Below are 27,982 nucleotides of genomic sequence, written 5' to 3' on the forward strand. Positions count from 1 at the left end.
TACCAGTTTTGCTTTCTGGAAGGGACTTCTGAGTGTGGAGTATTTCCTATTTTTTTTTCTTTCCATCATCAAAGACTTAAGCAAAATTGAGCTTTTTCTTATTTAATATTCCTATCAGTTCCCCAAAAAATCTGTGGATAACAACATACTGTTTTAAAGTGGTCTGCTGGGCCGGTGCCGCGGCTCACTAGGCTAATCCTCCACCTTGCGGCGCCGGCACACCAGGTTCTAGTCCCGGTCAGGGCACCAGATTCTGTCCCGGTTGCCCCTCTTCCAGGCCAGCTCTCTGCTGTGGCAGTGCAGGGAGTGCAGTGGAGGATGACCCAAGTCCTTGGGCCCTGTACCCCATGGGAGACCAGGAGAAGTACCTGGCTCCTGCCATCGGATCAGCACGGTGCGCCGGCCGCGGTGGCCATTGGAGGGTGAACCAACGGCAAAGGAAGACCTTTCTCTCTGTCTCTCTCTCTCACTGTCCACTCTGCCTGTCAAAAAAAATAATAATAAAATAAAGTGGTCTGCTGATACTCATGTTGCCTAGATGTACCTTCCCATTCAATTAATGAGGGAGGGAAGAGTAAACAATTTTAAACTCATGGTTAGTATTTCACTGCAAGCACTCTTTTGCTGTGGACTACATGATTTTGTTGAGTTTATGTGAAAATGTAGGTATTACAAAAAAAAAAAACACAATGAAATGTTTTAAATAGATCACTGCATAGGATACTTTCTCATGAAAAATCTCCAAAATAAATGGACTACAAATACTTTCTTCTTAGTATTAGAAATTTAAGAAAGTCACATACACTATGAAAAAATTTCTTAGTTTTATATATTTGAAGAACATTTATGAGAATAAAGATGATATTTTTGTTTAGTTTTGTATAGATTTTTCACATTTTAGATAATTGTTTCTCCAACTTGGAATTCATATTGCTTCATCTGCATAATTTTGGGGGACAAATTCATTATGTGCACATTAAATGCCATAAGAAAATGATTTTCTCTCTTAAGTGATATAACATTGTCCATAAGAGTATGTATTACAGATTTTGCAAAATCATCCTTTACCTTGGGAATTTGCTTAGGGATTGTCAGTTGGGTAAAGACAGTTGAGGTGTGTTTTTTTTTTTTTTTGTTATTTTTGTTTTTTATTTTTTTGACAGGCAGAGTGGACAGTGAGAGAGAGAGACAGAGAGAAAGGTCTTCCTTTGCCATTGGTTCACCCTCCAATGGCCGCCAAGGCCGGTGCACTGTGGCCGGCGCATCATGCTGATCTGAAGTCAGGAGCCAGGTACTTATCCTGGTCTCCCATGGAGTGCAGGGCCCAAGCACTTGGACCATCCTCCACTGCACTCCCTGGCCACAGCAGAGAGCTGGCCTGGAAGAGGGGCAACCAGGACAGAATCCGGCGCCCTGACCGGGACTAGAACCTGGTGTGCCGGCGCCGCAAGGCGGAGGATTAGCCTAGTGAGCTGCAGCGCCGGCGACAGCTGAGTTTTAACCTTCACTCTTCCCCTTGTCTGAGAAAGTTTTCGTTGTGCTTTCCTTGTGGTCAGAGTGTTTGGAGGGGCCCTGTGACACCTTCAAAGGACATCATTCTTTCTCCCTAAGTCTAGTGTCAGGGAAAGCAGTAAGTGTGAACTCTATAGAACAAGTACAATGAGCAGACCCTCTTGGCTGGTATGGGAGCTTGGAGCTCTCTCTCCCATTCCCATAAACTTCAAGATAAGTGATCTCCTAGCTCAGTCATGTACTTCCTGATCATCTAAGTGATGAGAACAGAACTTTACCTGTAACTGGACTTAGTAGTGTATAATGTTATAATTCAAAAGAAAGATAGCTTCCTTTTAGTTGGTAACAAAAGGCATACAGCAGTAACATGCTAGATTAGAAGACTGAAGGATTTGGAAATACTCATTATTTGGAATGGTTAAATATCTAGTATTTTGATTTTAAGGCAAATTTGTCAAATATATAGCCCACCTAGCTTCATTTTTGTGTCATACAACTTATACCTCAATCCATAGTGTATTCTCATTCACAATTTTTGTGCACCAAAATATATATTTATATATTGAAGACATAAGGAGGCTTGTTGCATTTCATTTTCCATGAATTTTTTGAAGTACCCTCATATTTATTTCGGGCACTTTGGCATTGAGAATGTACAGGTGGCCCACTTATGCTCCCTATGTGGTCAGCATTTTTTTTTTTTTTGACAGGCAGAGTGGACAGTGAAAGAGAGAGAGACAGAGAGAAAGGTCTTCCTTTGCCGTTGGTTCACCCTCCAATGGCCACCACGGCCGGCGCACCTCGCTGATCAGAAGGCAGGAGCCAGGTGCTTCTCCTGGTCTCCCATGGGGTGCAGGGCCCAAGCACTTGGGCCATCCTCCACTGCACTCCCTGGCCACAGCAGAGAGCTGGCCTGGAAGAGGGGCAACCGGGACAGAATCCAGTGCCCTGACCAGGACTAGAACCCGGTGTGCCGGCACCGCAAGGTGGAGGATTAGCCTAGTGAGCCACGGCGCCGGCATGGTCAGCATTTTCAAAATTAAACAGATGAGTAAAAGCAACATTATGAATTCCAGTGTGTTGGCCAATTATGGATGGAAACAGAGTCAGGACACTTGAAGCAAATGAGACCCCAAGCCAGGTCAAGTGGGAAGGGGCATTTCTGGATAGGCTGGATAGGCCTGCAAACTCTCTCTTCCTGTGCTATCAAGTGGTAGCCACACATCAGATATTTAGTGTTAATTCAATCATATTTTCATTTTCCTGAGGGCATTTGGCATGCAAATTTTTTCTCCCAAGATGACTGAAAGGATTTGCTTTTGGCAAAAGTGATTACATTTACTTTGTGTGATCTCTTTTGACAATGTACCATGGACCTCTCCCCAGAAGAGTATGTGGTGTCAGTGTTTATAAAATCATCCATATTTCTTGCATACTTTTTTTTTAAATCACAGACTTTAGCCTCCTTTAAGCTGATCCCTGGATACCAGCTCCAGAATGGAAGGACAAAAGGTTCTTGGGGGTTCAGGAAGTTAGAAGTTCAAAGCTTCGCAGAGTTAGGGTGTAGGAATAATAGTCTTAACATGGCTTATTCTCAATGTCTATTATTTCATGAAGTATGTCTACACTGGGTAATGTAATAAAAGCACTCTCTTTCCTGGTCTCTGATTCTTTTGAAAATTTTCTAGTACATTAAAGGCAAATGACCTTTAGGAGAAAAACAGAACCTGCGGTTTTCTGTGAAGTTTAAAAATTGTTCTTTCTGACATTTAATTTTGGCCTATTGGTTAGCTTCGGCTCCCATTTGACCATAGGAATCCAAGAAGAATTCCAAACAGATAGTAAATATTCTAATTGCACTTGAACATTTCCCTAGAAATTGTCCTTTAGAACCCATTTCCCATATTGTTTTTAGTTCTGATCTCACTAACCTCAAATCACTGTATTAAATGGACCAAATGAACGATAATTCATACTTTTAAAACTTTGCTCTATAACTTTTGTTTTTTGATGTAAAATAAATAGAAAATACCAAATAGAATGGAAAACCAAAAAAACTCTAAATAAGACTTCAGAATCACATATACCACTTTTCCCCTAAATGTCAAATACATAACATACATTTTTCTATGTACAATTAACACACATTGTTATATATACAATGTCCATTGGTCCAGTGCTTTACCAATGCATAAGTAAAACATTTTGGCTTTCAGAAATAGGACACTTAGAATTAGGAAGAAGTGAGTTAAGGAGATTTTCAACCATGTGCCACATAAAGAAAATATTATGCATTTTAAACTATAAGATGTACTGGAAATACTAAAATGTCTTTTTTCTTTATTAATAATATCAAGGTTTAGTGACATATATGGTCTGCAGCACATCACATCTGCACATAAATGAATTGCCTTGGTCAATCATTGTTGCTTACTTTCAAAGAAATATTTGGTTTTCTCCAAGAGCAGTTTATGTCATATGCAAAACTGCCAAACTATTGTGAAACTGTTAGTTTACCAAAAAAAAAAAAATTTTAAAAAAGCAATAAATAAAATGCGTTTATGTACTGCAGAATGGTTTCATCTCCTTCTAAGTATCAGCTACCCTTGTGTCTTTTCCTCTCCCCACTAGTAATGCTTTTGCTTCTGTGAAGTGATTTATACTTGAACTTCTGATCTGTGTTTTATATAATCCATCAAGACAGGAATCCTACTGCATGGGAAAAGTCATTAGGAGGAAATAAAAATCTGAAACACATTGGAGTTTTATTTCACTGGTGCTACTTTTATTATATCAAATGCAGTTCTGACAAGCTACATTCTGCTTGGTTGGATGCCTCCATTTTCCAGTCAACCGGCTTATTCAGAGAAGAGTGAACGTTCATTCTTGCAGAAAAAAATCTATGCTCCGAAAGAGGATGACAATGATGATCATTTGTTGTAATTGGGAGTTAACAATGCAGGATCTGGGGCTGCTCTTCAGATCTGCTAAATCTGTCTGCATTTTAAGCAGTGGGCTCTGGTTGCTATGCTGTTTTTCTCTCTGCAGTTACCCCTTGCACCAAGAAAGGAAGAGATGGGCTGGGTCTCTGCCAGTTACTGGCCGCAACTCTTTGCATGGTAATACACATGATGTCAGTTTTAAATAACTAGCAAACTCAGATTTACCTTAAATCTTGACAGGTAATATGAAATTCATTTTTATGAAAACCAGCAAGTCGTGCATTGGCAAAATGATTGATTTAGGCAAGCTGGCTTTAGGGAACTTCAGAAAGTTTGTAGAAAATGGAATTAGGACGTAAGTTTATTTTGGTGCAAAGAAATCTGAAATCCATGTATAGATTTTTTTTTGTAAAGTACATTTTCCATGAGCTTTTTGAAGACCCCTCATGTTTCTTGGGGTGTCTAGCTTTAGGGACATCCAAACATTCCAGCTTTTTGCTTCGTGTGTATGGAACTGATTAGAATCAGGAATCAATTTCAGGTATCAAGAATAACTTTTGAGTATTGCATTCTCTAAACTCTTCTCTTTGTTTCTATGACAATGAAGATAAGCACATCTTCACTGTAGGAAGCTCACAATAGAAAGGAGAAAAGGATTGAGGAGAGCATTCTAATTCTGATACAGATTTCTCTTACTTGAACTGACAACACACTTTGAGCTAAATTCTGGTTTCTTCTAGATTTATGCGTAAATCTAATCCCTTCCTTACCTCATGCCAGTTTTATGTGAGGGAAATAAACTGAGTAAATAATTTTATATGACAAAACTTTGATAGAAGCATAAAGGATGGCATAGCTTTTAAGACAAATGTTTACATTTCATGCTGGCTAATTTTGTTAGCTAATGTTTCATGGTGCTGAAAATTCATAAATACTAAAATGCTAATTTAGTAAAAGTGTGACTTGAATAGCCTCGAGTATGTCACTTCCTAAATTTTTATTGCATTTTCCTCTTTTCCCTCTTGGCTTTACAAAATAAGACTGGAAGAAAGTTAAGGACAAAAAAGAAAATTTGTAGAACTGTGTCAAAAACTAAATATTCCAAGTTTTCTAGAAATTTGTCAATATTTTGTTATCTCTTGATTAACTTATTTTCTGTCTTGGGGTTGGTGTGTTTTCTAAAGTTACTGCATTTTCATCTGGCAGCACTAAGGGGTTGGTTGGTCTTGTCTGGACTCAATGAACAAGTAGGCTAATGTGTATTTTTGATCTTGAGACAAGTTTACACATTAGTTATAAATGAATTCTCCCATTACTTCAAAATGATTGGTAGAGCTTTGCTTTATTAAGTAGCAAAACACACCAGGTATAAACATAGAGCCAACTGTCTTTCCACATTTTAGGGCAGTGATTTTAGGATTCCTGATGATGTGGCCATGCCTTGTTTGGCATTGGAGACCAAAGGCCTGACACTTGGTTGTGGGCTAAATACATGTTGACTTAAGTATTGCTGTTGATAGTTCTATGTGTTGTTGATGGAGATTCTGAGGCAACGCCATCTTTAGAGAAGATCATTATTTATGGGTGAACTACAATGAATGAGTGGCTGGAAAAGCACAGTATTCTCATGTCTTGATTGCACCTTGCTTTCTCAAATTACCATAGCACATGCATTAGTTGTTACTGCACCTCCTTCCACCTGTCGCTGAAGACATGCTGAGGGCCACAAGCACCCACAGAAAATGCAGGCATTCTCATCAGATTTTCTTTTCTTTGAAAAAACTATTATTTTAATGTTAAGATTGAGTGATTTTTAGCATTTTGCCAAATTCACTTTGTATGTAGATACTATACACGTACATATATAAATACTATGTTTCTTGAAAGCCAGGATAGTATTATCACAAACTGTGGGATTTATGGCAGTGATCATACAGTGGGGAAATTAAGCTTTATTGTCATGTGCATGGTATAATTCAGTGAGCAGTATTTATAACTCCATGCCAAATAATACAACATCTTCACAATTTTTATATTCTGTCTATATTAACTTCCACAAATAGGAGAAAACATTAATATTTGTCTTTCTTTAAATTTTGGAGAAAAGGGCCTTCTCTCTATATATAAAGTTCTATATAATGTTTGTGGGAATGCAAATTAATGGAACCATCATAGAAAACAGTATGGCGATCTCTCATCAGATGTTCACATATTGGTATTTGTAGAGTAGCTCATGATTGATGATTTCTTTTTTCCTAGAACGCCCATGAAGCACTGATCTCATTCAAAGAAACTATTCTCCTCCCCACAAACATTAAAGTAAAAATATGGGGGTCTTGCTCTTCTACAGCTGCCTAATAATTACTTGGTAATGAGTCTGGAAATTAAGTTCTAGTTACTTTGTGAAATATCTGTCTCTTTCTGGGCCATATTTCCTTAGGAATAGAATTCTTTTCTAATTAGTTTCGTTTGCACTGATTTCACTCTGAAATATTTTACATTTCAATTCAATTTTTCTTTTTTAGCTGTATTTTGGGGTGATATTGCCTTAGATGATGAAGACTTAAATATCTTTCAAATAGATAGGACGATTGATCTTACACAGAATCCTTTTGGACAGTTTGGACATACCACAGGTACAGTTGATTTTTTCATTTACTTTGTGTTCCTTTTGTATGAAATATACTTTTTGAAATTTTGTAGCTACACTGAGTCATTTTCAATGTTCCGAAGATCGCCTGTGGTTTCCTGCACACAAATAAACATATTACGAAACTGAGATTCTATTCATATTTTTCATCATGTTAATTTAGTCAACACGTTGTAGTGTTCACACTGTACAGACCTGGCTTAGACCATATGGAGATATTAATTCTTTGAGTACCCATAGCAACCCCAGGAGGGTAAGTACTGATACTACCGTGATTCACAAGTGAGCAGATAGATGATTTCTTGTTGTCAGAGTCAGGAAGTACCTGAGTCAGCCCCAGAGTTCAGTTCTGAGAAAGCCCAGATTTCATACTCTTGAACATGATATTATGTTGCTTTCCATCTGGGTATCAGTTGCAGAATGTAAATTATTCTTAATTATATAGCTGTTGGTTGAGAAGACTCCATCAATATCTATACTGATGTCTGTGTACTCAGTGTTTATGAAAACTCCAGAATGTAATTTCAGTTGTTTTGAACATGTTGAATTATGCCTATGTGAGACTTGAAATATTTAAAAGATTTTCTTCTTTTCATTTTTCAAATACTTTTATTTAATTAAAAAATTCTATTTTAATTCATGTTAAATTTTGGAGAAAGATTTAAAGGTTAAAGTTTCTTGTTTTGGCTATACCTTCCAAATTTACTTGATTTAATGCTTTTTGATCTCATTGCATTTCCCCTGTCCACCTTTACCATTTTTATTTTCTTTTTCTGTCCATGGAGAGTAAAATATGTAGTAAAATATATAGTTTCTGTTATCTAGCAGACAGATACAGACTGTCAATATCTGTTTACCTGATTTTCTCTTTCAGTAACTTTTTATTGTTACAAATTTTTAGTAAATGGAAAAGTTGATAGGACATGCAAGGACCACCAGAGTAGTACAATTCTTGGATTCATTAGTTTATCATATATGCCCTGTGTGTGTGTGCATATACATGTGTAAGTGTGCATAAAGCAACATTTTTACATTAATTATATAAAATATAACACTTTAATATTAGGTAGTTTAGCATGCACTGTCGAAGAATAAGAAGATCCTAGGTAATCAAAATGCTACTGTCACATCTATGGCGATTATTTGAAGTAACAAACATGTAAGATGAAACCTAAGAAATTTGTTCAAAATAGTAGCAATATTAAAAATGGTGTGCCTTTGTTATTTAGAGTGGTCATCATTTCTGAAGCACTCACAACGTAGGGGGAAAGTCTTATTTTGCAGTGGAATCACTCATTCTACATTCCTGAAGAATATGTCCATTGACAGAGTCTCTCCTGTGTTACACTTGACACTGACATGGAGGCAACTGCATAGGGACAGGAAAACAATGATACAACTCAAGCAAAATTCTAGATTTATTTTAAATTGTGTGTTCAACTTTTATTAAACTTTTTATTAGCTTCAGTCTCTAGAGGCATTAATTTTCTGTGATTTAAGATTTTTAATACTATTATTTAATTTTATCATTTTTAAGGTTAAACTGATATCTTAATAGTTAGAGGAATATACTGTAGTTTTAAATCTATAGAGTAAAACATATACTCCTAATAGTAAAAATATTTACTAAAAATGTGTGTGAAAGGTACACGTGTTTGAAAGTTTTGAAATTCAAACAATGTACAAGTGTATAGCATTTTTTCTTACTATGTCTTTTTTATTCATATTAATTTGTACAGATTTGATTGCTTTTCTCAGAATTTTTCAATTTCAAAATATATGGCCTTTTCAGTAAAAATTTATTTAAGTTTTGCATTTTTCATTATGTTTTAGAACATGTACGAAATAACCAGTCTTCTTCCTTTTATATTTCAATGAACTACCTACACATAATTATATTTCAGTTGCTATAGAATCACTCAAAATTGCTAAAAATATTACTAGGAACACTTTTGCCACTGATGCTCTTGAAACAATATTTTTTGCAATTTGGTAATTACTCTTATCTTTATAATTACTATAATATTAATGAAGACATTTTCTTTTCTCATGATTAGTTCCCTCCTAAATCTATTTATATCTGTTTCAGGCCCATCTAACACAAATGGTTGCTACATAATGGTCATTTAAAACACATAGATGCCATACTTTAAAAATGTTTCTTGTAACTGCTTAGGAATGGATATGTTTAAGTATTATCTCATCTTGCTAGAATGTTCAGTGAAAAATTTCAAAAATGTTTCTGAAGATGCATAGCAGAAATGTGACCAAGTAATGCAAACAATTAAGCAGGTTATTAGCCACTGAACAAGCACTCTAACTTACTTACCTTATAAGGACTTAAGTGATTTTTCCTTTAAAGGACTTGTACGGAAATAGATGTTATTATTATTTTTTAGCTCCAATATAGGAAATTAGGTTTCAGCATTAATTTCAAAGGAAAAGTAGATATTGGAAGGAAATAGCTTAAAGTTTGAAAAGTTTTCTTTCTCGGTGGATTTTGGGCTGCCTTTCATTGTCTTAGCCCGAAAAGACTCCATGAATACACCAGACACTCTAGTGATAGTGATAGAATTTCATCTGTACTTGTTCTAATGACATTACTAGTGACAAATATTTCTCGCTTATTGATTAAGAACTTAAAGAAATAGGTGATAAAATTGCATATTGCATTTTAGGAAACCCCAAGTTAAGAATTATGGAGCTTGGATTTGTGTTGAATGTTATGCTGTTTGACTTATGATATGAACCTACTTTTTCTAGTCTCTATCTGGTAAATTGCACGAAGACACATTTATTTATTTCTATCTTCTTTTTGTACAACCAAATTGTGCACATCTATTTTTATAAATTTTTCAAATTACTTTGCATAGCAGAATGTATTTTGCAGGTGAACATTGTTTTTGGATTCTTATGATTTTTTCTAATGATAGATTATTGGTTTTTATGGATGAGAGAAACTATTTTTTTAAAAGGTTTACAGATATGCTTTTTAAAAGTTTTCCATTTTGGTGAAAACTTCGGAGCAAAACTTGGTGATGCATATTTTCTCTTCCAGTGTTCTTATTTCCACTTGCTAATTTGGCCTCTGGAAATATTCAGTTTGCATTGGGGAAAGAGCTGGAATGCAATCAAGTAGGACAGAACTCCTTGCTGTCATTCTGTATAACAGCATGTGATGTCAAGGTCACAGTGAAGAAAAACATTTCACATTAGCAACAGATGACTCAATTATCTTAATGTCCAAATAAAGTCATTTACGTTGCTCTCGGAATTCTGCTCGCCCACCTTATTTTTAGTTATCTTCATTTATTGCTATAGAATTTTTACCCTCTACAAAGATTTATGGCTACTCATAACTCTAATACTTTAATAGCACATGCAAAAAGATGTTCAAGCATAATCAATGTACTCTATTACCATTAATTATTTGCAATAAGTCTAAAGTATGCTAAATGTAACTTAATTGTTTTCTTTGATTCTTTAAGGTGGACTTGGAGATCATGGTGTATCAAAGAAACGAGGAGCCCTCTACCAGCTTATAGACAGGATCAGAAGAATCGGCTCTGGTATATCAATGTTTAAAGTTGCAGACGCTTGACTTGATGTACAGTAAATATTATACTCATAGCAGTTCAGTTCATTGAAATCAGTATGCAGTATGATGCAAAGAATATGTGTTGAGGGTCTTTTATTCTTTTTTGTTCTGTTGGTTCATATCTGTTGGCTCATTCATTATATAGGAAATTTCAAAATGTTCCCTTAACTTATTTCAGGCTTTTCCCAAGTGAAAATTGATTTGGCATTTGTTTATTTTATTGTTGATACTAATTTTCAGTTAATTGGACATCACACCAAAGTTTTGATATAAAGCATGGAGCTGATTCAATCTCAATTAAATGTTTTAAAAGTCATGAATATTTGTCTTGAAAAAAATCTACTTAAAAGTTAACAAACTGATTTATTAGGTTGCAAAATAGTTTAAAATGTTTTGAATCTTTGGGAGAAATATATGTAAACATTCATGAAAACTACCTTCTGGTTTCATGATTAGTATTTATAGTGTTTATTAGTCACTATTTGTAGTTAAGAGTTTCTATAAAAGCCCTTTCCTCATAGCTCACATCCGAACATCCCTTAAGTTGGTCATTAAATACTTGAAGTACATACTTTAAGTTACTAATTTTCCCAAGCAAAGATGCTTTGCTCCAGAATATCGAAAAAAAAAAAAAAAAAAGACGTGTTAGAGACATTTAATGTATGTAATGTTAATGTGTGTACTGGTGGGAGAGCTTTATCAATTTTAGTATATGTGCTGCCGAAGCGAGCACAGTGGGAGAGCTTTTCTACCAATAGTAATAATTGAATAAAGAGAATAATCAAGCAAATTTAAGAAAAACAAAAACAGTAAAAAATATTATGAAAGGTACTAAGGAAAGTAAAAAAAAGTAAGTATAGGGAGTGGGCATTAAGCCCAGCTGTTAAGATGGCCACCTCCCATATCAGAGCGCCTGAGTTCAAGTCCAGCTTCCAATTCCAGCTTCCTGCTAATGTACATCTTGAGAGGGGCCAGGCGGATGAGGGCTCAAGTACTTGTGTCCTTGCTTCCCATGTTCTGAGCTCCTGGTTCCCAGCTTTGATGCTCATCCAACTCTGGCTGTTGGCAGCATTTGGGGAGTCACCTAGTGGATGACAACCTATCTATCTGTGTCTGTCCCTTTTTGACTTTCTGTTTCTCAGATAAATAAATATTAAGAAAAGAGGAAACCTGTAGCCGTGAAAGCTGCTCCAGATTATGTTAGCCTGTGTTGACCTCTAAATCGTGATGAGGAGGAGATTAAGATGGACAGAGTTCCTCGTCCCAACTGGACCCGGACTGTCTCTATCTTGATGTTATTTTACTGTCTATAAAATGAAATATTCATTATTTTAGGCTTTCATACAAATAGCAGTCTGATTTAAATATTGGAAGTTTAGCATGAGTAAGGCTAGTTTTGGGTATCATAGGATATTCAGGGTAGCAATATATGTTTTATTACCTGTTTGTGCCTTGTTAGTGAACTACCAAGTTAGCAAACATCAACAATTTTTCTATGACCTAAGTTTTGTCTGGTGTAGGCTGTTGTCTGGAGATTCATCAAAACTCATCGATGGGATCTCAATAAATAATGTTTTGATGTGGAATACTTCTACATTGTAATGCTCCTCTCAAGCATGTAATATCCCAAGTTTTTCTTTAATGTGCCTTGATTTATATACATATGTAAATAAGACATTTCATCTTTTGTCCTTTAAGAGGTAAACGGTTCCCTGACCCAGGACGTCTGTTTCACAGAATGTTTTAAATGTCATTGCAGGCTTGGAGCAAAACAGCACAGTTAAGGGAAAAGTACCTCCAAAATTCTCAGGGCCAAATGAGAAAAACCGAGTTCCCAGAGCTGCCACATCAAGAACTGAGAGAATCTGGCCTGGAGGGGTTATTCCTTACGTTATTGGAGGCAACTTCACTGGTAAGTGATTCTCAGAATGTTTACTTTGATGGAGAAGTAAAAACTGTCATACAGATTCAGTATGTTCGTAGGATATTGTCAAAAACGGAGTATGAAATCATACTTGTAAAAACACTCCGTTAACCTAGGTTATTAGTTTAAAATGTTTTTGAATTAAAAAAATAAATTTAACCTTGTGCTCTAAGAGTGTGGAGTTCCATTTTTTTTTAAGATTTATTTATTTAAAAGGCAGAGTTACAGAGAGGCAGATGCAGAGAGAGAGAGAGAGAGAGGTCTTCTATCCGCTGGTTTACTCCCAAGCTGGCAGCAATGGCTGGAACTGTGCCGATCCGAAGCTAGGAGCCAGGAGCTTCTTCACAGTCTCCCACGTGGGTGCAGGGGACCAAGGATTTGGGCTATATTCTATTGCTTTCCCAGGCCATAGCAGAGAGCTGGATAGGAAATGGAGCAGCTGGGACCCGAACCAGCACCCATGTGGGATGCCAGCACTGCAGGTGGCAGCTTTACCTGTTACACCACAGCGCCAACCCCCCGATTTTGTTTTTAAACTGAATTTCAAATGTGCCCATGAAATCTGGAAGCTGATCTCCTTTCAACTGACAGGGTGAATGTATGTCCCATTTATAGAGACTTGTACACACATATGCAGAGTGAAGGAGCCTTCATCTTCTGATTGTAAAGGGAGTGCCCGTTTTCAACAAGGACCCGTTTGTGGTGCTATGAATCAGTAGTCGTTGGCTGATGATAGCAGTGGCATCTGTATATCACTAAGCCACACAGAACGGAGGAGCCAGCACACAGCACTCCTCTCTGGGGTGGTGGACACTTTTATTAACATCATTCAATTTTTCCAGGCAGCCAGCGAGCCATGTTCAAGCAGGCCATGAGACACTGGGAAAAGCACACGTGTGTGACTTTCATTGAAAGAAGTGACGAAGAGAGTTATATTGTATTCACCTACAGGCCTTGTGGGTAAGTAGAGCCCGGAAATGACCTATATAAGTTTAGCAGGAAAAAATTAAAACTCATGGGTAGGATTTGTTTTGTAATATGTGCTTTGTATTTTGGCCATGAAAGGTGTGATTTTTACATATGCAAATGTTACTCTTTGAGAGGACTTCAAAAATTTATGAAAAAGGAATTAAAATATCAATTCGTATAAAAATTCTGAAAGCTACACATGGAATTTTTAGAACAGACATTTCTCATGAACTTTCTGAAGACCCCACATCTAAACATATTGCTTGAAACAGATCTTTGTGCATCTGACCATGGTGTATTTTGTCCACCACCTCAGCTGTTTTATGAAGATCAACTCACGGTTGATCTTTCTTGCTTTACCAATTCACTGCCACTAGAGTTATCTTCCGAAAATACTGGTCAGGGGCTGGTGTCTGGTGCAGCAATTGAGACATGGTTTTGACGCTCTCTGATTCCACCTTCCTGGTAACGCACACTCTAGGGGGCATCTGGCGATGGCTCAAGCAGCTGGGTCCTGCCAGCCTCATGGGCTACCTGGATTAGATTCCTGGCTCCCAGGTTTGGCCTGACCAAACTTTGGCTGCTGGAGGCATTTGAGGAGTGAACCAGTGGAGGGGAGATCTCTGTCTAATTCTCTCTGTGTCCATTCCTCTCTGCATTTCAGATAAATGCGTGATTGATTGAATGAATGAATGACTAAATACTGGCCAGAGCAAGTGCCACTTTCTGAGATTCATTGATGTTTCCACCTAGGGTGATATTTTCTAGATTGTTTTCTTACAGGATGATGAAAAATACTCCAAATAAAATCATTAAGTTTTGGAAGTGCTATGTTAAATTCCAGTAGGTATTTCTATAGCAGAGTGCTAATGAATGTTATTAATATTTAACTAACCGAAAGGAGTATGTTTGCTAAACTTATGTAAAATATGGAATATCCACCTCACCTTTTAAAAGAGAAGAACATACCTCAATATCCCAAGAACATTTTGGGAAATGCTGGCTTGAGAGTAAAATCCTAAGTCCTTGGTATAACATTTAAGGAACGCCACGAACTTACCACAGCTTCCATTTTTGGCTCCTTCTTCCTCCACATCTCTCCACATATCCCAGAATCCAACCAAGATACAGGACAAGCCGTTTTCCAAGTAATTTATGTCTTAGAAGACTTTTTCTCAAAAGAGTTTTCAAACTTCTCTTCCCAGCACTTTTAGTTATTTGGAAATTATATCGAAAGATTTGATTCACTCCAGCTTAAAGTTTTGGCTTGTTTGCCAAGAATACTTGGTACTGGATTAATTTATATTGCATCCCCTCAGGAGGCAAGCGTGCCTGGGTCTGCCGTTCCAGTGACTGCTCTACTGGGTTTAGTGATTGCTCAGTTGAATGGAGTGTTGGTGGGCAGGTGCTTCCATTGTGAATGTCTCCAATATTACAAAACAGTGATTTTTAAAATAATTATTTATATAAAGGGAACAGGTTTCAGGTGTTTCATTTATATAGTTTTAAGAACATGATGATAATTCCCACCCACCCTCCTCCTTCCTTTTTGATTTTTCTTTTGATTTTTGGTGATGCCATACTTTTGTTTTCCACTTTACTTTATAATCACAAGTTTAATCCTCCATTACATAAAAAATTTATCAAGTAGCAAGTAGAAAGATCCCTGTTTCTCAGGAGTATAGACAAGGGCTATAAGCAATAATCAAATATCAAGATGTCAATTTCACACTTAAAAATTGCCCTTTTTTATACTCTATATATTTGTTACCACAACTCAGAGAAAACATGATATTTGTTTTTATTTTCTCAAGGCTGGCTTATTTTACTAAGCACAATGCTTCCAGTTCCATCCATTTTGTTGTGAAAGACAGGTTTCATTCTTTTTTATGGCTCAGTAGTATTCAGTTGTGTACATATCCCATTTTATTTATTCAATCATCAGCTGATGGCCATCTGGGTTGATTCCATATCTTAGTTATAAACAGGGGGTCACAGATCACTCTTTTATATGCTGATTTCATTTCATTTTGGTAAATTCCCAGGAGTGGGATGGCTGGATCATAAGGTAGTTCTGTTTTTAGCTTTCTGAGTAATCTCCATACTGTGTTCCATAATGGTACTAGTTTATATTCCCACCAACAGTATCCTAGGGTACCTTTCTCCCCATATCCTCACCAACATTTGTTACTTTTTACATTTACTTGCTGTGGATTCTAACTGGGGTGAGGCGAAACCTCATTGTGGTTTTGATTTTCATTTTCCTGATGGCTACCGATCCTGATGTCTATTGGCCATTTATATTTAATCCTTTGAAAAATGCCTGTTCATGTCCTTAGCCCATTTCTTAAGTGGATTGTTTGTTTTGTTGTTGTTCAGTCTCTTGAACTCCTTACATATTCTGAATATTAATCCTTTAGCAATTTTAGTTTGAAAATATTTTCTCTCATTCTGTCAGTTGCCTCTTCATTTTGTTGAGTATTTCCTTTGTTGTCCAGGAACTTTTTAGCTTGGTATAATCCCAATTGTCTCTCTTTGCTTTCCTTACCTGTGCTTCTGGGGTCTTATCCAGGAAATCTTTGCTCATCCCAGTGTCTTGCAGTTTTTCCTTATGTTTTCCTTTAGTAGTTCAGTAGTTTCACGTCTTAGGTTTAAATCCTTAACACATTGTGAATTGATTTTTGTGTAGGGTAAAAGTAAAGATCTTCTTTCACACTTCTCTATGTGGAAATCAAATTTTCCCAACAGCATTTGTCAAAGAGACTGTCCTTTATCCAGAGCATGGTTTTAGCCCATTTATCAAAGATTAGTTCGTTGTGGATATGTGGATTAATTTCTAGAGTTTATATTCTGTTTCATTAGTACACATGTCTATGTTTGTGCCAATACCAGCTGTTTTGAATATAACTGCCCTGTAGAATGTCTTGGAAATCAGGTATAGTGATGCCTCCAGCTTTGTTTTTATTGTTTAAGATTGTTTAAGCTACTCAGGGTCTCTTGTGTTTCCATCTGAATTTTAGGGTCATTTTTTCTAGATCTGAGAAGAATTTCTTTGGTATTTTGATTGGTATCACACTAAATCTGCAAATTGCTTTGGGTAGTATGGATATTTTTGATCTTAATTCTTTCAATCAATGAACATGGAAGCTTTTTTTCCATTTTTTGGTTCTTCTATTTCTTTCCTTAATATTTTATAATTTTAATTGTAGAAATCTTTCATGTTATTGGTTAAATTTATCCCAAGGTATTTAAATATTTTTAGATATTGTGAATGGGACTGATCTCACAAGCTTTTTCACCTATGTCATTGTTTCTGTATACAACGGCTACTGATTTTGTGTCTTGATTTTATATCCTGCAACCTTACCAGATACTCTTATGAGTTTAAGTAGTCTCTTAGTGGAGTCTTTTGGTTTCCCTATGTATAGGTTCATGTCATCTGCAAATAGGGATAATTTGACTTTCTCGTCTCCCATTGGCATCCCTTTGATTTATTTTTCTGACTGTGGCTAAAACTTCTAGAACTATATTGCGTACTAGTGAGAGTGAGCATCCTACTCTGGTTATGGATCTTTGTGGAAATGCTTCCAGTTTTACCTCATTCAGTATAATGTTGGCTGGGGATTTGTCATGTATTTCCTTGATTGCATTTAGGTATGTTCTTTCTATAACCAATTTCTTTGAGGTTTTTATCATGAAAAGATGTTGAATTTCATTAAGTACTTTCTCTGCATCTACTAAGATAATCATGAATTTATTCAATTTGTTCATGTAATATATCAAGTTTATTGATTTGCATATGTTGAACCATCATTGTTCTTTTATTCTTTCCACATTTATTATCTGAAATTTTTCCACATAGATGAATTTTCTCTAATCTACCACAGTCATTTGAATACCCTATAGTGTAGTTCAGTTAGGCAAGTCAAAATAAATGCTTAGTTTTGCTAGAGAAAATAGTTTTTGAGCTATTGACATGCACTTCTGGGAGGAAAAATATATATTTTCAGTAGTTCTTAGAGAGGGGCATTGTGTTATTTCTGTACATTATATTTGCCTAGATCTCTTAACTTAAAAAGGTAATATATATTAGTTTTTGACTTATTTGACAGTAAGAAAAAATTGTACATCAGTACCTTCATGGATATTTTTGGATAGTGCCATAAATTTTTAGTTATGACTTACTCAGCACTGATTCCTTCTAAATCACTCTATATTTGGCTTGAAAACTTTTGTTTACATCTGAAATTCTTCCTAGTATTTTCTATTGATTTGATATTTAAAAGGCCCAAATAGTGACTGTCCTTCTATCCTTCCAGTTATTTAATAAGAATGGTTGTGGGGACAGCGCCGTGGCTCACTTGGTTAATCCTCCACCTGCGGGGCCGGCATCCCATATGGGCACCGGGTTCTAGTCCCGGTTGCTCCTCTTCCAGTCCAGTTCTCTGCTGTGGCCTGGGAAGGCAATGGAGGATGGCCCAAGTGCTTGGACCCTGCAACCGCATGGAAAACTGAGAGGAAGCACCTGGCTCCTGGCTTCAGATTGGCGCAGCTCCGGCCATAGCGGCCATTTTGGAGGGTGAACCAACAGAAGGAAGACCTTTCTCTCTGTCTCTCTCACTGTCTAACTCTGCCTGTCAAAAAAAAAAAAAAAAGAGAGAGAGAGAATAGTTGTAACTCAGCTTACATGTTTTTAAATACAAAATATATTCAGATCTATATATCTTTCCTCTCTCCCGCCTTCCCATTCTAAAAAATAAGCACATCCAAAGCACTGATAACTTACTCTGTTTTTTCACTCAGTTTTTGAGTGCAATAAATTCATTTTTGTACACATTTTCTTTGATTTGTTGTCAGAGTTCCTCAACACTTGTGGCTTTTTTTTTTTTGTCTTTTTTTTTTTTTTTTTTTTTTTTGACAGGCAGAGTGGACAGTGAGAGAGAGAGAGAGAGACAGAGAGAAAGGTCTTCCTTTGCCATTGGTTCACCCTCCAGTGGCTGCCGCAGCCAGCACGCTAAGGCCGGCGCACCGCGCTGACCCGAAGCCAGGAGCCAGGTGCTTCTCCTGGTCTCCCATGGGGTGCAGGGCCCAAGCACTTGGGCCATCCTCCACTGCACTCCCTGGCCACAGCAGAGAGCTGGCCTGGAAGAGGGGCAACCGGGACAGAATCCGGCGCCCCGACTGGGACTAGAACCCGGTGTGCCGGCGCTGCAGGCTGAGGATTAGCCCAGTGAGCCGCGGCGCCGACCCCTCAACACTTGTTTTATCCCAGTTCACTGTCACGTCTTAGTGCTTTTCCTCATAATGCTTTTGCTCTTGGAACACCTACACTTTCCTTTTTAATCAGTGGAAATCATTCCCAGCTTTCATTCTCAGCTTTTCTGAGTGGCTCACTTTGGGATTTTGCTCTACCCGTATCACATCAGTTGTATCACTACAGCTTGTTCAAATGCCTGTCTTTGTCATTGGTGAAGGTGGGTGACTTACTTTTGTGGCCCTCATGATACCCATACTCCACTGTACAGGTGGGCACATTGAGAAAATGCTGACAATATCAGAATCATCTATGTTCCTTGTATATGATCTTCCCACACATGAAATACTGTAAGAATTTAAAGGGATATTTAAGTACCTGTACTCACTGAAGTTGTGATTTGTCCAGTGATTCGTAAAGCTTTTATTGCACTATTGAAGTCATATTTTTGAATTTTGACATATTCATATATTTATAATTTTTAGAGTAGCAGTGTCACATTTGGGTGATGTGTTTAGCATTCATTTTGCAGTTCCCAGTTTGACCTGTATGACTTTGTTAGTTATAGAAAGGGAGATGCTTTATGTAAGAAGTGCTCTTTAGCCTGCCAAAAATTCGAATAATTTCATTGGAATCATTTATCGACCACAGTTTCATAAAACAGTTATTTCATCATTTTTGCTGTGAGAATGCTGCACCTAAATCTCATAAAGTTATCATTTAAATTATTAAGGGGTTCAGCAGTTGGTGTTGTACAGAATACTTAGGGCTAACTAGAGTAAGATATGTGTCAAGTCATATGCCTAACATTCCTGATGGATTTCAATATGGGGTATTTTAATTCATAAGAGCTGTGGCAGTAATGTGTAGCACTTAACAAGATTTATTGCACCTCTGTATTCGACATGGAAGCCTGCAGCATGGTGCCACAGATATTGATAGCAACGTTCATCAAATCTATTTCTATTTTAAAATCTAATAGGAAATACATCTTACCATTTAATATCACTGTATCACTTTGACTTAATTGGCTACATTAAGAAACTTGTATCTTCTGTTTATTTTTTAAAAACTAAGCTAAACTCCATGTTTATGGGGAGGACAATTAAAAATGGAACCACATGTGTCTTTTAGAGCATTGTATTTCCCACTTTATTCTGCTATTGTTGACTTTTATCCGGTTAATGTTATTGCTGTATTTTCCATATCAGGAAAATATGGTAGGAGGGAAACAACACACTATAGTAAGTAAAACATTAAACATAGGTCAGAACTTTTGACCATTTTTCCCCAGTGCAATTCATATTCTTAAATTGTATTAGAACTGTTTATATGCATGTATATGTCTTTGCGTATACATGCATACATACATATGGGTGTATTTATATATGAAAGTACATGAGATTTTTCATTTGTCTCCAAGAGTGTGCACCTGGGTCGCCACTGCTGCCCTGGAAGCTCTGCCTACAGAGAAGTCGTCTTCCTCTCCTGCTCTTTTGAGATCTGCTCTTCCCACGTGTAGCAGCTGAACGCTGCTGTACAGCAGGTTGTACTCTAGGGTCTGGAGCCATCGCAGTGAACAAGGCATCTGAGACCTGTGCCCACAGAGAGTTTACATTCCATGGAGGGAAAGCAGCAAAGACAAACCAAAATGAGTGAAATAATTATGTATCATTTACCATATGTAAATAGAAAGCCAAGTAAGCAGAGTGGAGATGGCATTTATGCAGACTTGAAAAAGATAGGGAAAAGAGACCACGCGTACGAGGAGGGTAGAATTCCTGATGGAGGAGACAGAGAGGAAAAAAATGTGAAGAGCTTGCCAGTAGGTTGAAAGCAGAGCAGAGAACAAGCATGACTAGAGGAGGGATAATGACAGGCACAGTCGTACCAGAAGTGCTATGTGTGGTGAAATATATTTGTTAAGGACCACTGGGCTCTTACAGTTTTGGGGAAGAAGTTTTAGAGAGCCTACCTCAGGCAGCTTAGTGAAGTTACAGAATGGTAACAAGTGATCGTTCCATCTCAGTGACTTTATGACAAGCATGCATTCCTTACAGTGCACATACACCACTTAGCTCTGCCCCACAAGCGTCCCTCTTATATAAAGTCCCAGGGAGAATCCTATGCTACGACATAGCAGTTCCTATGGCAGATGGAACAGGGGCACTATGGCCAACGACGTGTTGGCTTTGGAAGACTCTCTCCAGAAATGACACAAACACTCTGTGCTACTGTAGTGTTGTCCAGAGCACGCCATGTGATGAAACCTGGAATTAGTGGGCAGGGAAATATGATCATTGTCTAGAGAGGAGCAATGGCTATTTTTGAACATCGACACCATTTACCACAGGGCCATTGGAGAATATGGGGTGCAGAAATGACACAATCTGACGTGGTGTTTTAAATGATTTCAGTGCTAAGACAAGACTGCTGTAGCAAGAGAAGACCAGAAAGGAAGAGACCAGCTGGCAGATTATTCCAGCAACTCAGGTGAAAGATGATGGCCTTGCCTAGGCTGTTAGGAGATGATGATAAGTGGATCAATTCCAGGTACAGACTGAAGGTAGAGACAACAAGATTTATTATTGTGAGAGAGATGGAGGCTTTGGGAATACTGGAGCAAAGTTGGAGTTTCCAGTAACTTGGATGGGGAAGTCAGTAGGTGGAGGAAGATTTGGGAGAAGAAAATTAGGGACAAAATAAATTGAAGTATTTTTTGTTCACGAAGAAAAGTAGGTGGAAATCTGAGCCTGCTGTTCAACAAATGTTGCCTGCCCAGGGATAGGCCCTGGTTTAGGTGCTTGTGACAAATCTGTGAGTCAGAGAGAAAGCTCCCTGTCTTCATGTATCAGATATTGTAGTCCCTTTTAAGGAGGCTGTCTTAGAACACTAACAAAATAAATGAGTAATTTTCATAAAAAGGCATATAGTGACTTGATACTTGGAAGGGCTTAAAGTACAGCAGGTAAAAAGGCATAAAAAATTTCAACTCACTGGATGTCTTGATGAGTTTACTTAGAGGAAGTTTCCAAAGATAGGTTGGTCTAACAACTCTAGGTGAAAGTAGGGAATGGCAGACTTTAGATTACTGGTTTACCCTGCATAATTTAAGGAGTGGCAAGACTTTTATTGATGTTGAAAGCTTTTCTTGAAAGGGCATGTAGGCCTAAAAAAAGGCCAACCTTTAAAGTGGTGCACAAATTAGGAACAAAAATTTGAGTGTCAAATACAAGAAAATGACATCAAACCTGTCATTCTGTGCCTAATGTTTGTGTAAGCATACTTCCACTTATTCTTTTATCTGAACATCTAGAATTGTGTTCCCAGGATATTTAGTTAGTTAAGGGTCAAAGCACCATCATTTTCTTTGTGTGCAGGATGACTGTAAAATAATAGCTCTATGAATAAAGCAGTGTGAAATCTATATTTCCTTTCCATTGTGAAACCTCATCTTATTTATAGGGAATTGCTATAGGTGCAATTATGCTAAAAAAGGGTGTTTTAGATTAAGTAAATTGACCACATTGCCTTACTGTCTCCCAGATTTTTATTTCAAAAGTACTTTCTTCTTTGAATGTAACTCCAGTCAGAATGACTCAGTGTGGGTAATCTAGTTGCTCTATAATCATCATATATTTCAGTTTCATTACTGTTCCTGTAAGATAGCAAATATTTCAGTTTAAATCTCTTCAAGCTTTGGAAAGTCTTAATTTTTTGCACCTAATGGTTTATGGATATATAAGACGTGTCAATGTAAAATACTACCAGAGAAAACCACAATTCATTGATTACCAATTCCTAGTTACCTCTCTTTGCTTGCCATTACTGACTTACTAAGCTTAATTTAACTACTGCAATAGATTTATAAGTACGAGTATAGTTTATAAGTAATGAGTATAGATTAGGTCTCTAACTAGCACTCTGTGGATTAAAATGCATATTGAATATATTTAAAGCCTAAAGAAACTATTTGGGGAAAAAAGAGGGGTGGGCAGTAGAGGTGGAATCATAGAATTTATATTTGTGGAAAAATCAAAAGAACAGTCACATGTACTACTCTGCAAGTTGAAATATTGAAATTCTCTTTATGATTTGAGCAATTGTTTTTTGAGATTTTTTTCCTTTTAATTTAATAAATCAGAAAAATAGATGTTTGGAATGTCTGCTGTACTGTGATTCCTGCCATTCAAGACAAATCATTTAGTGCTTTCTATTGCTATCTAAGAGGACAGAGAGTTATATTGATGAGCTATAGTTTTAAAGAACTATTTTATTTATTTGAAAAGCAGAGTTTCAGAGAAAGGCAGAGAGAGAGGTCTTCCATCTGCTGGTTCACTCCCTAATTGGCCACAACAACCTGGGCTGGGCCAGGCCAAATTGAGGAGCCAAGAGCTTCTTCCAGGTCTCCCATGTGGCTGCAGGGTCCTGAGCATTTGGGGCATCTCCACTGATTTCCCAGGTGCATTAGCAGGAAGCTGGACGGGAAGTGGAGGAATTGGGACTTTTTACTCGCTAAATCATAGTGCCGGCCCCTGTTGGTCTACATTGTGTAGGAAATGAATGATAAGAAAAAAGTGTGTACATAGTCAATGCAGATGCAATTACAAAAAGCAACATTAATCAAAAAAATTATTTTCCCATTCCTGGTGGGTTGAACTGATGGATTTGAAGTCAAAGGACACAAGGGGCCGAGTCTATGTGTGAGTGCACTAATCATCACCTTTGTCATGACTTCTGCTTCTTTGCTGAACACTTATGAAAATAATTCACAGCATATTCTATAATATATAATCAAAAAGCACTTGGATTGGTTGTTTGGAAACTTTAATTGTCCATAAATGTAAAAGGATGCCAGAATTTAGCCCTAGTTATTAATGAAAGTCTGGGCAAGTCAGACTTCATAGCTCACCACAATTACTCATAAAGTCTCCCTACACTGGACCCCATCCAACATCACTCTCTCCTCCATCCCCACCTTCTGCTGCGTTCCAGGTGCTGTTCCTATGTGGGGCGAAGGGGAAATGGACCTCAGGCAATCTCCATTGGCAAGAACTGTGATAAATTTGGAATTGTTGTTCACGAGTTGGGTCATGTGATAGGCTTTTGGCACGAGCACACGCGGCCAGATCGAGATAACCATGTAACCATCATAAGAGAAAACATCCAGCCAGGTGAGAGACTTTCCAGGGTGTGTGTGGTTTAAGTCTGCGTAGATAGCATTGAATTATAGTTATGCCGTTCACCATTGCACATCTCATAAGAATGGAACTCTTGTTTTAAACTTGGTAGAAACCACGTTTCACTTGTTTAAAAATTACCTGTATTGTTTTCATACTTTTGCTCTTTTCCCTAGAGACTAAATCATCTCATGCATTTTTTTAGACTTTTTTTTTTTTGTTTCTTGCTTAAGATGTACCTCTATCATTTCTAAACTTCAGTGTTTTCAAGATTGGGTGTGAAATATTGAACCATAAATTCATATTAATTTTTAATTTAAGCATTTTTTGTACTTAGTTCTATCATTTAAAGCGTGGGGACTTATAAAAGGGCCGGGGGTTGCCATTAAATGTGCTGCTACTGTAGGGATTTTCATTTTATCAGGTATAATTTCTGGAGAAAAATCCAGTGTAAATGAGTCATTTCCAAGATAGTCTAGATGGTGTATTTGAGGTTTTCCTCTTAAATGTGACTGCCCTAGATTCAAATTCTTTGAGACTGTTTTTAATAGTTGAAATGAAATTTATGATTAATCCAGTTTTCTCTAACAATGGTGTGTGATAATAACCTCCTTAGAGAGCTTTGGATTGGTTTAACTTTACCTTTCATAAGATGGGTGCATTTCAGTTGCCCCCAAAAAAGAAAATTTCCCATTGTGAATGGTTTTCTCATGGTATGCGTGACTTGCCTAAGCAAAATGAATTCTTAGCTTCCTTATTCATGTCCAGTTGTAATTTACAAACACACTGAATTCCTTCGAATTGTCTTCCGTTAATAGCATTGATCTTTCTATTTGCTTATTGAGTATTGGATGCCAGCTGTTTGTGGAGGTGCTGTTTGGGATTGGAGATGGTGTCTAAGGTGTAGGCATAGAGGCAGATGACCAGGAGTGAGTGAGAAAACTAACAAGAGGCTTAAGTTGAGATTAATGTGTCGTCCAGGCAACATGTGAAAACCTGCATCTTGGCGCCTCCAGAGAGATGCCACAGAATGGCTGAGATTTATAGGTCAAGTAGAAATGTCCAAGTTGAATAGAAGAGTGAGGAGATATCCATGCTGAAAGAACACGAGCATCAAAGCTACAGTTATGGAAAATCAAACCCTTTCCTCCTGTCTAGTACGGCTGCATGGGAAGTCAAAGTGGAGTGTTTAGTTGGTAATGACTGAGGTTGGGTGGGTGATCCAGAAAGCATCCTCTGAGTACTGACGAGGAACTGAAGGATCGTACAGGGAGCACGTTCAGAATAAACAACAGGAACTCTGTTGGCTGGAGGAAGCATTATGGGGCTGGTGAGGGTGAAGTCGGGGAAACCTGTGAGAAGCCTTAGTCGCGTGGGGGAGGTGGATGCCCTTTGTGTTCTAGTACAGGGCAAGATGAGCGAGAGGAACTCCTACTTCAGAAATATTTAAGAGGAACAACATCGCGTGAGGGAAATCTTCGGAAGTTCGTTCTTAGGCCCCAAGAAGAAGGGTGAAACTATCAGATGAAACAAGAAATACTGATAGAGCAGCATGTTTTTGAGGAAGAGAAAGACAAACAGTGATTTCATTTAGCATTTTTTTTTTTTAATTTGAGAAGCCCTTGGATGATGATGGTTTAGTAGACAAAGAGAAGGTGAATGAGGACCTCGGCAGGTGTCTAGCAATACAAATGTGGTCGGGAGTTGCCTATTTAGGAAGATACTGGAATGAGAAGAAAGAAATTGAGGGGCCAGCACTGTGGTGTAGTGGGTAAAGCTGCTGCCTGCAGTGCCGGCATCCGATATGGGCACTGGTTTGAATCCTGGCTGCTCCACTTCTGATCCAGCTCTCTGCTATGGCCTGGGAAAGCAGTAGAAGATGGCCTAAGAGCTTGGGCCCCTGCACCCATGTGGGAAACCCTGAAGAAGCTCCTGGCTCCTGGCTTCCGATCAGCCCAGTTCTGGCCTTTGCGGCCATTTGGGGAGTAAACCAGCAGCTGGAAGACCTTTCTCTCTCTCTCTCTCTCTCTCTCTCTCTCTCTCTCTGCCTCTGCCTCTCTGTAACTGACTTTCAAGCAAAACAAATTCATCTTTTAAAAGAAATTGAGGATACAAAATAGAGAACAATGGTATTTAAGCAGAATTTGGTGGACTATTTACCAAAAGGGTAAGAATGTTATCTCAAAAATAAGAGAGACAGAGATAGAAGTGTTACTGTATTATCAGAATTGTGTCTGTGAACTACATGAGCCCATTCTCTATTAGTGTCACGTTAAAACAAGAATTGATGAGTAGAAAGAAAGTGAGAGAAAACTCAGTGGAATATGATAGCCGTTGCAAAAGGGCGAATCCTTTCAGAACGGTGAAGTAACCTGCAGAATTGGGTATGGAAGGTAAGTAAGAAAAAGAATGGGACTCCTCAGCTGAGAATCCGACGCCTGAGCCAAACAGCCAGGTTCATCTTATATTTTTCATCATTAAGAAGGACGTAAAGAGGAAACAGTATTTTTGAAAATTGTCTCAGCTACCAAGTCAATGAGAAGTTTGTTGTTAAGCAGGTGTTAGTTTTCCTGTATTTGTCAAACATTTTGTTATATTGACAAAAAAAAAAAAGCTCATAATGAATGCAACTTCCAAAAATGGTTCTTACACTTAAATAGAATTTTGATTCAATATAAATATGTATCCAAATAGAGGAAGAGATGTACATGGTACTTCAGAGTGTCCACTGAAGGATGTTTACTGGGGCCTGTGTTGTGGTGTAGTGGTAAAGGTGCCAGCAGTGCCAGCATCCCATATGGGTGCTGGATTGAGTCCCGGCTGCTCCACTTCCAATCCAGCTCCCTGCTAATGTGCCTGGAAAAACAGTGGAAGACAGCCCAGGTCCTTGGGCCCCGGCACCCCTGTGGGATACCCAGATACCCAGAAAAAGCTCCTGGCTCCTGGTCTAGCTCTGACTGTTGCAGCCATTTATAGAGTGAACCAGTAAATGAAAGACCTCTCTTTTCTCTGCTTCTCTCTCTCTTTATCTATCTCTGTAACTCTGCCTTTCAAATAAATAAATAAATCTTAAGAAAAAAAAAAGATAGGTTTCTTCTGGTGCCCAAAATGTTACAATCTATGCATAGTTCTTGTATAACATGCATTCTTCATGAAGTTATTTTGAAGATCCCTCATGTACATGGATTTCAGTTTTTTGGCACCAAAATAAACACATATTTCAATTCTACTTTCTATGAACTTTTTGAAGTACCCTAGTATAAGTAGTATAAATAAATTTATAATACTTAACACAATGCTAGAAAAATTATGACTCTTACTAGGTTTTTGACTAAACATTCTGGCTAACAGAAAAAAAATTACTGTGTGAGATTTCCTGTAATTGGAACCACGATCAGCAATTCCAGTATGAAAGCGTTCATGTTGGAGACTAATCTTCAACAAATTTATGACTTGCTGTGACTCAGAAACTTAAAATCAAATGTTATTCAAGTAGAGTATCCAATAAGCAAAAACTTTGGCTTCAAATTTATATGCACAAGAGATGACTATGAGAGTACTAAATTGGTATGATAATTAGATTTATTTTAATTTGCATCAGAATGTGCATATAAAGAGGGATGTCTTTAAAATTTTTGAATTATTAAGTATAGTTTTCCATGTTGCTCTGTATCTCTGACTTTCTCCTTTCCTTCATGACGTAGGTCTAAGTTTCTCTTATTTGGACTGTGTAGGCCCATGTCCTTTTTAACTAGCAGGAAAAAAAAGCCTCATGTACGTGTTAAGTGCTCAGTTATGGGCTTGGAATGTGCAACTATTGCTATAGTTACTGAATGTTCTACTTTCAAAAATTTTGTGAAGCATTTCTTGTTGATCAGAGAGCCTTTTTCCATATTGTGCTCTATACTGAAATCTTGAAAGTTTATAATTATAAAATCAGATCCACAGCGCTT

General features: G+C 37.5%; 1 protein-coding gene across 3 annotated transcripts in view; it reads left to right on the top strand.

Annotated features, from left to right (window-relative positions):
- TLL1 (tolloid like 1) overlaps nt 1-27,982 on the top strand; it is a 231,823-nt gene that overhangs the window by 106,645 nt on the left and 97,196 nt on the right. For 2 of the 3 annotated variants that reach the window (XR_016211612.1, XM_089301979.1), the window contains exons 2-6: nt 6,980-7,090; nt 10,593-10,673; nt 12,462-12,614; nt 13,469-13,586; nt 23,845-24,023. Coding sequence is in view for 1 of the 3 variants with exons in the window: in XM_089301979.1 (XP_089158105.1) it covers nt 6,980-7,090; nt 10,593-10,673; nt 12,462-12,614; nt 13,469-13,586; nt 23,845-24,023 (642 nt within the window). In the remaining 2 variants the exon portion in view is untranslated. Of the gene's footprint in view, nt 1-6,979; nt 7,091-10,592; nt 10,674-12,461; nt 12,615-13,468; nt 13,587-23,844; nt 24,024-27,982 lie in introns of those variants that run through there. The other variant, XM_089301980.1, reaches the window with a different exon arrangement.

This window comes from Oryctolagus cuniculus, chromosome 8 (genome assembly GCF_051225735.1).
Source record: "Oryctolagus cuniculus isolate XC-2025 breed Fujian yellow rabbit chromosome 8, ASM5122573v1, whole genome shotgun sequence".
Lineage (NCBI taxonomy): Eukaryota > Metazoa > Chordata > Mammalia > Lagomorpha > Leporidae > Oryctolagus > Oryctolagus cuniculus.